The sequence below is a fragment of the Vigna umbellata genome, chromosome 1 (assembly GCF_029865625.1).
Source record: "Vigna umbellata cultivar VRB3 chromosome 1, Vumbellata_1.0, whole genome shotgun sequence".
NCBI classification, from domain to species: domain Eukaryota; kingdom Viridiplantae; phylum Streptophyta; class Magnoliopsida; order Fabales; family Fabaceae; genus Vigna; species Vigna umbellata.
The window spans coordinates 43,268,051-43,282,160 of NC_142165.1; the positions used below are offsets into that span (position 1 = coordinate 43,268,051).

The following is a 14,110-nucleotide window of genomic DNA, read 5'->3' on the forward strand; positions in this document are numbered from 1 at the left end:
CGACTAATTTAAAGAAACATAAATAAAATATGTGTTGTGTTTGCATTATTAATAGCATTACATTAAAGTTTTTATAGTATACTAAATTTTATATTTATTTACCCCTTTAAAATTAAATAGATTGACTAGCATGGCGTATCCATCTTAAACATGGATGTTTTATTGCCAAATAAATTATTATTTAAACCTCTTATTCAAAAATATGTTTTCAGATAAATTATAATAAACATCAAATTAAATATTCAAAATGTTAATATCATATCATACCCAGTTATAATTTCTTATAATGCATAATATGTATTTTCGACTTATTATATCATTAAAATATAACAAAGTAAACCCTTCAACACACTTGTCCAAGAAAAATAAGAATACTACAATTCAAACTCAAGACCTAACTCAGTAATTGAAAAGATCGGATATTGACTTCTTGAAGAGTTTTTTAATTAAAAACGGAGCTTTAAATTTATTAGTTTATTCAGTACAAATATCATAATTATATGGCACAAGAAAAAAAGTACACTTAGTAAAATAAAGCAAAATAAAAAACAAAATATAAGTTAAATGCATAATTTTATAATTTTAAGATAACTATTATACAAATAATAAATTTATTATATATAATAAGTTATATATAAATAAAAATATTTATCTTGTTAGTACATTCAAATTGATATAAAATTCGTTGTTATATTTTATTTGAATTTAGTTGTTACATTTTTAGTTAAATAATTAAGATGTTTTTAAGATTAAACTATTATTTTGGAGAGAGAGTAGTTATATTTATTAACTACTAACATTTTGTTTCAATCTCAGAAGGCTTTTCAATATTTTTCGGTATTATTTTTCTTTATTCTTTGATTATTTTTGCTTTACAAATTCTATTTTATTTTATCATGACAAGATGACAGTCAATATAAATTAAATTTTGTATTAATTTTTAATACAATAACTAATTGTTTTTCCAAATGCTCTTATCTCCTAAAATCAGTTTTTAGAAAATAAAAAGCAATTTATGTAATAAACAACACCCAGTAAAGTATTGTTTATAAATATATCTATAAAACATTACACATAATTTCAAGGCAGACCGGACTTTAAAATATATATATATATATATATATATAATAAATAGGTGAAACTAATAATATCGATCTTCGTCAACCCCTAAAGCCTTTTTCTGCTTGATCCCAAAAATAAAAGTTATTTTTACAAATTTAATCTCAAATTGTATTTTAATATTACTCAATTAAATTTCCTTTTAAAAATTAAATTTACTTACACTAATATTTAATATACAACTATATTTACAGTGTACTTTAAAATTAATTTTTATTTAAATATACTTTTAAATAGTTTTATTTAAAGTTAAATAAAATATAAAAAACATTTACAGACATTTAAGTACCTACAGCTATAAAAAAAAATCACATGTTTTTATACTGATATCCACTAGTCATACCCGATTGGTGTCATCATCCCTAACAATGTATGCTGCTAAAATAGCCCAGTTTCCATCACACATTTAATCACGAGTTGTTTTCTAAACATATTTGGAAAAGTGCATATTATACCGGTATATTGCACATAACAAGTGAAAGTTAACTATTTATGAACACCAACGAGAACAATATACAAAATAGAAGTACGACAGGAATTATAATGTGTGAAGTCACAAAAAAACTTGTAATGGGAAATGCAGAATAATTAACAGATGAGATGGAACTATTGCATTTCACCAGAAACATGTTCGATTGTTTTATGAACCAATCAATTAGCGGTGTAGAGAATACAATGGCAGGTAAAGTAATCACTTAGGGTAGCCAGATGGGGGGTACCCTGGTGGAGGATAGGCAGCTGGGGGATAACCAGTCGGGGGGTATCCAGGAGCTGGGTATCCTTGAGAAGGTGGTGGGGCAGGTGGATAACCATAGGGCTGTCCATAAGCTGGTTGTGGTGCATACCCAACAGAAGGAGGAACTTGCTGATCAATGCGTGACATCTGCTGAACAGGGGGCACTGACATTACTGGTTGGGGTCCAAATTTCCCATCACGCTTGTCCATTTCAATCTTGTGCTGAGTCTGCAAACAAAATTTCCTCAAGTGACAATTTTCATGCGTACCACATCGTGATTAACCACGTCAGATATAATTAACAAACTTACCTGCATGCATGCACAGACCCTACAAATAAACAGAAGAATAAATTTAGTACAAACTCCTTCCAATATAATGTGCACAATTAATTGAAACTTTAGAGAGAAGAGGAAGCCTTACGTGCAGTACACAAAGTCAGCCAAACAAGATAGCAACTGAGAAGCCTCTTGAATTTCCTCGCTTCCAACAATCATCGCAACAATAGAGAATATACATGCAATTTGTTGAAGGCAAAACATGAAACCCTAAAAAGAAGAGTTACATGTAATTAACTGAATATCATTGAAAAAAAAAATTGCAAGTATTTGGCCGTGAATGCAGAGAAAAACAGAGAGAGAGAGAGAGAGAGAGAGAGAGAGAGAGAGAGAGAGAGAGAGAGTACAATAATGCAATTATCACATTGCGTTGTTTGAATGTTAAATTCATCTTGCAAAAGAAAGCGAGTTGAGGCAACTGAGTTTCCAAAGCAGAGGAAAACCTGAAACAACGATACACACATCAATAAATATAGCTTGCTATATGTAACAATCACACAATTCAACACCCAAAATTCAAGCTCCAAATTAATCCTGCGTGACATTTATTTAATTGCAAATAACAATTTATAATTGTTCAAAACGCCATTTTCAAACACCCAATGTTTAAATAAAGCAGTTAGTTTTTGCTCTAAATCTAGTTTCGGTACATTTTCAATCTCTTCAACTATACAATAACTCAACAACTTACAATGAAAAAAACAGTAACGAATACATGAATTGTCGTTTAACTTAAAAATTGGAATCAAGAGCTTACTTAGTACTCCCACCCCTTCCTAAGTCCTTCTCGACGATAACAAAGGCTTCAGTTCATCATTAACAATGACACACCACTGGGTCCACATTTTCCTTTCTGAAGGACATTGCTACTAAAACCGTGTAAGACATTGATCATAAACGTTTTCAAAACCAGCTTTAAAACCTCGAGCGTCCTTATTTTAAAATCTTGGTTAAATTTTCGCAATGTTATAAGTCTGGAACTGTTTCCCCAGAGTTTCAAAATTTTCTAACTGGATAATGACCAATAGACAGTAAGGTCCAATTAAATTTTTTTTTCAATGGATCTTCAAATTTATAAAGTTTAAATTAAAAATCCTGAACAGTAAATAGATCAATTCAACCTCAATATTTAACTACCCTTACTGCTAGTAAAGCTGCATCTAAAATCTGCATAGTGCCTAGCTTCACTACATAACTAGGAGAGATCAACAGATTTTCATTTGATGGTTAAACAGTTTAACCCACCCTTTTTACCCTTCATCATGAAGAGTTAATCATTTTTATCAAACCTCGCATTCATGATTTCAAACTCAACAAGATAACAGTAGTAACGAAGCTACTCTCAAAAGTTGGAAACAATTTATTAGCCTAACCAAAAAAATCCTGCTATGCGTTTTATTTTTCCACTAATCCATACCTAAATCATATTTCAAGTCTTCGACAATTACTACATGTGATATACCATTATGTGTTATAAACTTGGACTAATTCCATGCAATGGTTAAGGCATCACAGCCAAACAGACTGATAGGGAGAGATGAAATGCCGACACAATACCAGGTACAAATAAAAGTAAGGAAAAATAGGTTCACATTTTTATACCTCAGTGCAAAGGCAAAATTCAGGACATTTACTTTCTCCACACCTACCACTGCAGGGCATGTAACCAGCACAACATGTGTATCTGGAAAAAAATAATTCGACAGATATATCACAAAAACAGACTCTATAAAAAAATTATTTTGGAATGTTGGAAAAAACAGAAATAGTATCAATCAATTACCTTGACATGTCATCATAAAGAGCTCGTTTGCGAAGAAGATAAGACACACACGGTGCGCTATGATGGGACAAAAGAAAATTAGATTAATTACTGCAGAATATAAATTCACTTCATGCCTAAAATGTAGACCAGCTAAAATTGTGATCCAACTAAGAGTGGATTGTTGTGGATATAAAACAGATTCATGAAGTTTATAGGCTCAAAAAATCTGCAGAAACTAGTGTGCAATAATACACAATATTTATCAACCGACGCAGTATGAAACATTTGTTTCCCTGGGGATACAAAACTAGTGTGCAATAATACACAGCCAAAATAAAGATCTCAGAATTTATCAATCGACGCAGTATGAAATATTTCCCGTAATACTTTATTCAATACCATCACTCTGTATAACCTGTTAGATTCATTGAATTCTCATACAACCCTTCCTCTGTTGTGGAGGTTTAGCAAATAAGAACCCCTCCACCCAGTATAAGATACTGAAAGAGGTCAGATTCCTACAACCATCAAGATACTATTTTACCCAAAGATAGAACATGAGAACACGCTTCCCTACAGTCATTTTTTGTGCACCAACTCTTTTGTCACTTCAGGAAAATCTTACACCACTCGGAATACGCATAGTATGTCCATGCCCTTCAACAAGAATACGAGTGCATTTCATGTTTTCTTTATCAGATCCACATAACTTTAAAAGTACACAGTTAAACAAATAATAACACCGATCAATTAGAACAGAGCGTGGAAACTATTTTAAGCAGAATCTAAAATACTTCGTCGGTCAATGCAAGTCAACGTCAATCCTGGATCTACAAGTCGAATACAATAAACAGCGAAATTGAAAATGAAAGATTTGTTTCCGAGTCCAATCGAGGAAAAAATAAAGCAAAAAGAACACTCAATAGATCCAGAGAACCAGATTTGACAAAAAAACATCGATTAGGTAGAAGAAAGTTCCAGATCACATACCACCACAGCGCGAAGCAACAATCTGCGCAAAATCAAGAGTTGAGACGACATGAGTATAAAGACTAAAAGCGAAATTGGAAAAGTGAAAGAGAAAGAGAGAGTGAGGAATTCCTTACAAGGAGTATCGGCCTGAATGGTACGCATGAGATCGGTGTGCCATAGATTCCGGAAATTCTGGCGTGCCTGCATCTTCTCGATGTGCTCCTGCGACGCCATGACGATTGTTTTCTTCTTCTCGAGCACAGTGTGAAAAACCCTAGATCAGATACTTGGGGAAATGCGTCACGAGATATAACAGGGATGACGAAATCTCGTAGCGTTTGAGAAGGAAATGAAAGAGATAAAAAGTAAGAGGGATAAGAAAAGATGATCGGCGTAGTTCTGGGGCGTTGAAGCTTGAAACAGCTCACTAAACTTCTATTGGTCTATGGACTCTTTGCTTCATTCCTCCATCATAGCTGTAGTGACCCCGCGTAAGCCAACTAAGACTGTAACTACAAATGCCCCAAACGACACTAATTAATACTATTTTAAAACCTTTACTTATACCCTACTTCTCTACTTTTACTTTCTAACTTATTCTATACATTTATATCATTCTTATTATGATTTTTAGAATTATTCTGATATAGTAAAATGGTTCTATATTATTAATAAATAAATAAATAATTATAAAAATATACTTTATGTAACAGTATAAAAAAAGAACACACACACATATATATAATTATACATCACTTCAACAATTAAATAATAATTTGGAAATAATATACTTTAAAAGTGTTAGTTATTTAATATTATTATCTTATTACAAATAGTAGGAGTTTTACCAATTGTTTTTTATTGTATATTTATTAAAGTGTTGTATAAATGAAAAGATGATATGAGAGAACATCGTGCAATCATCTAATTCAATTAAATACGCTTTTCGTTTATTCCATCCTTTTTTATTCTGCGATTAAAAACCTTTTTTTTATTAAATACAATAATAGAATTGTATGGTTAGATCTTTTTACTGGTGCATTGCTATGTAATATAATTTAGAAAAATACAATGCCAAAAATCATTGAAAAATTATATAACTATATTAGACTCATACGAAAACTATATTACACAAATTAAAGGTAACTTTCAACTTTTATAATGTGTATGCTTTCTTCGAAGAAATAATGGAAATTTTGATGTTGATAATATCGATTTTAAAATACGTACTATTAAAAATACTTGTATATAATTTTATTATTACATTTATATTCCTTCATTTTAGTAATTAAAAAGTACCTTTAGTTAAGTGAGGTTATAAATAAGAATAAGTTATGTGTAAAATCTGATTCTTTATTACATATAGATTTTTAAGTAATAACGAATATAAAATATATAAATTGAGGATAAATGTTTGTCTTTTTATTTTTTTTTATTTTTTTATAACTCGTATTCTCTTCTTCTTTTTTAAGTTTCGAGACAAATTTAACTATTTTTATTTCTTCTACTGCAACACAGTAACTCATTTTTCTTCCTCTAGTTCAACTTCACCCTACAATTGTACCACCCAATCTTCCCACCTAAATTTACGTAACCTCTGCGTAGGAGAAAGGAAACCCATTTTTCTTTCTATATTCTCTAACCCGAGACCCTCCCTACTCTCTCTTTCTTAATCCATTTTCACAAAACTTCCTACTCTCTACTGCATCTCCTTATCCACATAAAACACTAACCACTTCTATCATAAAATACATTTTCTCCCTTTTCCCCCTCAGGTTAATACTTCCACTAAACACAACCCAAGTATATATTTTCTCACTAAAATTTCCTCTAACAGTCTCCACACGTGTAACTACTTCAAAGAGTGAATTAATTCAGTCAATCAATACACCCAACAAAACATACAACACATCACATTATAGTTCATCCAACTCAGTATCCAAACACATTCAATTTAAGTTACAGGAATCCAACTCAAGCATAAGGACATACTTACTTCAAAAATTTATCCATCATACACGTCATACCAATAATATACAGAAACATAGTTAGCTCCCCTTACCTGGAAGTCAAACAGTATATTAAACTAGAGTGTCCTAACCGTGCCCCTCACAGTGAGAATCCAACAGTGCCCTACAACCACCTAAATGGTGATGAAAACAGCTCTTAGAGCTAGAATAGACAGAAAATCGAAATGGGGCACCACCAGTTGCATACAACCAGTAGAGTTGCATGCCTTAGGTTCAAGAAAAGTGGAGGAATTGACTTACCTGTCCAAATCAGAATTTCAATCGGATGAAAGGGAAACTCTCAACTCCGTGAACGAGAGCACACCACATATTTGAAATTTCAACGGTGGAAAGTGGTGGAAAAGTAAAGAGAAGTCAGAGCAAGAACTGAGTTTAGAGAGAGAAAGAGTAACTGGAAAATGAGTTCAGAATTGGAGAATGAAGGAACCCCTTCTAAGTTCATGGTGCCTTTGGCCCTTTGGGCCTGGCTGCCTCAGAAAATAAGGCCCAATAGCCCATACAGTTTTCCAGGACCTTACACACTGTACATCTAAAATATGCTAATGTTTATGTATATTCAACGGAATAATTTTTTAGTTGCGTAGTTAGTTTAATGTTATATATATTTATATAGTTTATGTTCTATGTATATTTTTTAGTATGTTTTAGAATAGTTTAAATTAGACTTGTAAAATTGATTAAGTTAGAGGTTGATAACAATTTGAATAAGATAATTGATAACATAGAATATAGGTTTGTTGAGGTTTATGTTGTTTTTTTTTATTTGTTATTAGAAAAAGTGTTTTTTTTATTTGTAATTAAATAATTATTTATGCTAAAAATATAACATGTAGTAAAACATGTCTGTAACGAGTACGTTATAAGAAAATTGTACCAAGACACAATAGGTCAGGTATAGCAAACATTTATTGATAATCCAAGTTTATTGAAAAATCACGAAAAACTAAATATCAATCAATAACAAATTGCAAAACTCGTTTGTAATTAATCACGACCTGAAATGCACAAATAAAATTTCATAATTAAATATTAGTTAGTAATTACCAACAAATTTTGAATGTTGATAATTTTAAAATTTAGTTTTCTTCCTCTTCTTCCTTTTTTTTTTCTTTTTTATCTCATTCTTTGTCTTCTTCCTCTTAGTATAATGAAAAGATGAAATGAAATCAGATTAACTAATATAAGAGCTAAAGCAATGTTATTAAAAACGCATAAATAAATAAATAATATTATTACAAATAATATAAGAGGATGAGGTAGATCTCCATGCACTTGGACGTTTCTTCCCGTGTGCCTATCTCCTACAAACCATTGGAATAATATTAACATTTCAAGTCAAAATCAAGCCACACAAAGTTTAAATCCAACCAAGAGCAATCATGATCAAATTTGACTATAAATAAGTGCATAGCATTTTCAATTCTTAAAAGATGATAAAAAAATTGAATTTAAGGTTCTACTTTTTATTGATTCCATTTTTTTTAATATATTTTCCTTTTCTATTAGATTTAATCGGTTTCCAAATACACTTACAAATTTTAATTAAGTTATATAATAAAATAAGAATAGATTTATCGAAAGTATAAAGTTTTTTACAATATATTATTGATATATATGTGTGTGATAAATTTATTAATATGATAATTATTAGTGAAAAACATAGGCTACACGCATTTTTAGACAATTGTTATTATCATAATTATAAAAGTAAATTTGAATTTTGTTGACAATTTTATTGTAGGGTAATGTTTATTTTTTGTAGACAATTTTTTTATATTATAGATATTTAAAACATTCAAATCAAAAAAGGGTTAAATTAAAAAAAAAAACTATCATTTAAAATATAAATTTTGTAAAATAACTATTTTAATTTTAAAAAAATTTAAAGGATAAAATTGAAAACAAAATGTGTATAAAAAGAGAGAATTTTCTTTATATAATTGTATAGATTTCATAAGATCTTTAACTCGTATTAACAAGATGAAAAGGTAATGTGAAATTAAATAATTTGGATCATTACATTAATAAATCCTCGATAAGTCTCAAATTCTTTAAAGACATAAATAAATTTTCACGATCCAATTAATATTTAAATTATTAAGTAATAAATATTAATAATTTTAATTATATATAATAGAATTTATAACTAACACACATAACAATAAGTTACAAAATTAGTTACGTCATTTTCTAAGTAAAAAGTTAATATTATTTTAATTTTTTAAAATTGAAAAACATAGTTGAGATTTTTTAAAAAATTATGTCATTATGTTTTTTAAATTAAGAGAATAATTATTAATATAATAATTAAATTGAATCAATGAAGAAATCAAAAAGGCGAAAACGCTACCTTTGAATGAAGGAAAGGCTGTCAACGTAACGAACGCCGCCAAAATTGGAAAGACCAGTTTTGATTGCCCTTTCCGTTTTAAGATATCTATCTATTTTATTTATTTAATAAAACTATGACAATGCTGTCACTAACAAATATATGAAAATATATTTATATAATCACTTAACATATGTTATAATATAAAATGGTTATAAAAGAATAAAAATTTTATTTTTATATATACTGTATGTTATATGCAAATGCATAGTATAATCGTGACTTTTGATAGTTGTGTTTCCCTCTGTGTTCGTTTGGACTGATTTCTCTGTTCACGTGCATTAGCGAGGATTGATTTAGAAGAACAGCGTTGTTCTTTTGGGCCGATTTGCGAAGATTTGATCGGATGTAAAAGCGTTGATTTGCGAGAATACACTGTTCAAGTCATCTCGCATTAGGTGCGCGGATTTGCGATGAAATGGCACAGAAAGACTGATATGCCCTACATGTATTCGGTTACACGGAGGCGTAACGGGTTACACTTCATGAAGAATTTGCCTTAATGGCGTATTCGGTTACAGGTTCACGTAACCGGTTACAGCTTATTCCAGATGGGTATTGTCTTGCACAGTGGCTTTACTAAATTATATTACAATTTAATACTACATTTTAAAATACATTCATTTTACTACATTATAACTTTTATAATTTTTAAACATTAATTTTATAAATTATTCATAATTTTTTTCTCTTTATAAACATCTCTACAATTAAATATAACATTACAAAATAACATTTTATAATACTTTTATAACTAGGGGCATTTTGGTCATCTTTATTTTCTATCAATTAAACTAATTTTTAAAATCTATCACATCAATCAAATCCTACACTAATTCTCAGAAACTTTACTTCCAAATCGACTCTCAATTAACCACAAATCCACTCAAAAAAACAACTAAAAAATTACCCTCAAATCCACTCAAATCCATTCAAATCATCTCTCCCAAATACACCCAAAAAAACACACCCTTAATTATGAGATGATAATACGTAATATGGTATAATTTCAAACATGAAACTTTTACATTAATTTATTTATAATAAATGCAAATAATCATACGGACATAATAATTAGAGGTCAATTTTTATCAATGATAATTTAAACGAGTCAAATGATGAGACATTTCATTTGAGTTTTCTAGAAGATGTTGATTGTAATAAATTGATTTAAATTATTAATTTTCAATTAAAGGCTAATAAATATTAAGTAAATGTTATTTAATAGTGATATTTATTCTTTGGTGATATAATATATTTTGAATTATGTATATGTTTAATTAAGTTTTTTTTTAAGAAAAAAAATAGGTAACCATCAAATAATACTACATTAAAATTAATGTACGTATAATGTGATGAGAATAGATAAAGCTGGATTGATTAATTAATTTTTATTTAATACGAGTCTTCTTATAGCATTTTTTATTTAGGAAAGAATGTGCATGTATTAAAAATAGTTAATTTCCTTATATAATGTTTTCGTTTTATATTTATTATAATTGTCTTTTTTTCTTCTTAATACTCCAATTACTTTGTTATATTTAACATCATTTAACCAATAATGTTAATGATATAAAAAATATTACATCAGTATATAGTTTCGATCAAAGCTAAAATAAAATAAAAAATATGTTCATAGAAAATAAACAATAATAATATTCAATAAATGAAAATTAAAAATAATATATAAGTTAAAAATTAAATACATCTGTAAAGCAACTTAGCCTCCTTACTTTTGTTGCCTATGATTTATTATTCCGTATCTTCTTCGTATTTTAATTATTTGTAATAATGAAAAAACTCTTAGAGTTAGTTTCGTCGTCCATTTTATTTTAAATTTCCATGTTTTTATATAGCATCTTGATTTTAGAAACTAAAAATATAGTGTTCTTTTAATTTTAAACACACAGCACTAAATTTATATTTTAACATATCTATGATGTGATTTTATTAATATATTATTTTTATTAATTTAAGATGAAAAGATATCAATATCCTCTTAAAGGATGCCGAAGCAACAAATATATATAGAGAGAGAGAGAATATCCCAAAATAAATTTCGCTGTGGTGAAGAATCATTAGAAGTGCGTACAGAAATTGAATAGGTACATAGAAGAATAAAAAATGATGCGGTGTTTGAAAGATGCAATGAGGTCTGGGCCTACTTTGTATTTGGGCCTCAAACACATATGGGCTAAACTGCTATTGATACTCAAATTGGGCCTTTATGGTTTAGTATGACCCTTTATTGCAAGTTGTTTTTTCTTTAAAAAAATGAAAATCACTATAAGATGATGGTTATTGGAATAAACTATTTACTGCGCCCCTTCATTGTTAATACATACTTAATAATTTAGAGCATTTCTTTTTATAACATGTATAGGGTATAGTGTATATGAAGGTTATTAATTGTTAACCGTTCGATCAATACTACAATAATGGTCAATCAGGTCATCATCTACTACATCAATTAAGGTCAACCGCGTTAAATGGTGTTGGATCATAATTGGGCCAGCACTTAAGATATTATTGGGCCAATAGTCTAGCAGACGATAAAATAATTAAAAATATTTGATTAAAGATATTGATAACTGATTATCAATAACCAACTGAATCTTCCGGTAAGTTTGTTATTATTTTTTCTATGAAGCACTTATAGATACAAGATCAAGGCTAAAAGCCAGATACGTTTCACTTACGTTCAACTCAGACTTCACCCAAACATTTAATAGTGATAATCCTTCACTAAATATTTAACCAAGAGCCGAGACTCTTCAAATCACACGCCTAACTTGCGTCGGAGTGTAGGTATCTTCCCCCTTTTTCACTAAATAGTGTCAATCTTTTTAAATTTAGGGTTAAATATGTTTTTAGTCCCTGAAGTTTCACTGATTTTTGGTTTTAGTCCCTGCATGAAACATTGATGGCATTTAATCCTTATTGTTTTGAAACTGTTATAAATAGTCCCTAATTTTAAACGGCGTTAATTTTTGTTTCACGTGGCTAACGTCTAATGCCAAGTGTGATTTTATTCTCTCCACGTTTTCTTTTTTTTTTTTATTCTAAATTTGCAATGAAGTCCCTAATTTCTACGATGTTTACATTTTAGCATTAACACTGCAATTAGGGTTCAGAAGGGGCAGCCATCTGACAGTACAGAAACACATAAGGGGAAACGCAGATCGCTGTCGAACCTCCAACGCAAGGTCGCCGCCACCTAGCCTCCATGTCGCCACAAAAACCTTAACCAACCACCTGCAAACTCCGAGCAGAAGCGTCACCGTCATCTCCTTCAAATTGTGCCGCCACCGTTGACAGAGAAAACCAGAGTCAACAGTGTCGCGTTGGCGTCTTTGCGGAGGTGAGCAGCCTGAGTCGCACCATTTCCGGCATTGATTTCAGCGACCCCGATTGGAAAACAAAGTTCCAGCAAGATTGGGAGGCTCGTTTCAGACTTCCCCATCTCACCGACATCTTCCCAGATGCTCCTCCCATTCCTTCCACCTTTTGTCTCAAAATGAAGTTGGTTGGTAGGTCTAGTTTTCTTTTCTTTACCCTTTGTTTGCTACTACGGAAACATTGCTCTGTCTGGGGTGAGGATTTTTATGCTTTTAAAATTCAACCAATAGAGAAAAGGAATGGGATTTTGGACAACGGGCAAAGGACAAGTTTCGGATTGCTGCATATTGTACTCCACCCCCATTGCCAGATATTATAACTGCCCTCAAACCGTATATGCCATAACTTCCAAGAAGTTTACCTTCAGTGTCCACCAATTCAGTTCTGGCTAATGGAAGGTTCCAGGTGAAGGCACAAAGTAGAAACAGAGAAAAGAAAAGAAAATAATCAAAGTGCAAACATAGAAGAAATTAAGGGCTTCTGTGCAAATTTGGAATAAAAAGAAAACAAAATATGGCACATAATAAATCATAGCTGGCATGAAACGTGGATTGGTCGTTAGCCACGTGAAACAAAAATTAACGCCGTTTAAAATTAGGGACTATTTATAACAGTTTCAAAACAATAAGAATTAAATGCCATCAATGTTTCATGCAGGGACTAAAACCAAAAATCAGTGAAACTTCAGGGACTAAAAACATATTTAACCCTTAAATTTATTAACTAAAAACTATATAATATAGTGAACAAAACAATATTATATTTTTATGACGTAAGTGGCCTAAAATAAAAGAATTCAATGCACTCCTATTTCAATCTACTTTATCCCATCAAAATTAGTGTGATTCACGAAAAAAAACTTTTAAACAATATATGAAAGATTAAAAATGAGCTAACTACTTTAGAAAATGACACTTAATTATTTTATTAATAAAAGTTATAATGAATTTTCATTATTAGAGATATAAGTAAGTTGCATTAAACTTAAAATTCGGTCAATCCGACTTAATTTAATTATTCTTTCGTGGGTTGAGTTCGTTTAAATTTTATGTACACTAGTTATTAATATAATTTTATATTTCAATTTTACCCTTTAATAAGTAATCGTCTTTTTAAATTAAAGTAACTAACTTATCAATTTTATCTTTTAAGAAACTATTTTTTTAATTTAACTATTTTTTGAACTAAAATAACTATTTATAATTAAAAACTTATATATAAAATAAATAAAAATTATATTTTCATATAAAATTTATTTTTATTTAATTTATAATTATAATTTTATTATTTTGTATTTATTATAAAAAAATGCATATGTTTCTACTAGATTTTAAGACAATTAATGAAAAAAAAGTGACTTAT

The 14,110-nt window shown here is 29.6% G+C and overlaps 1 protein-coding gene across 1 annotated transcript; it reads right to left on the reverse strand.

Annotated features, from left to right (window-relative positions):
- Positions 1-1,581: 1,581 nt before the first annotated feature.
- Positions 1,582-5,452, reverse strand: LOC148205445 (uncharacterized). The gene is made up of 8 exons (XM_088103242.1): positions 5,065-5,452; positions 4,949-4,970; positions 3,977-4,033; positions 3,796-3,877; positions 2,541-2,636; positions 2,279-2,403; positions 2,167-2,185; positions 1,582-2,083 (listed from the first exon to the last, which is right to left on the reverse strand). The coding sequence occupies exons 1-8, from the start codon at positions 5,162-5,164 to the stop codon at positions 1,811-1,813; spliced, it is 774 nt and encodes a 257-aa protein (XP_087959368.1). The 5' UTR covers positions 5,165-5,452; the 3' UTR covers positions 1,582-1,810.
- Between the last annotated feature and the right edge of the window lie 8,658 nt (positions 5,453-14,110).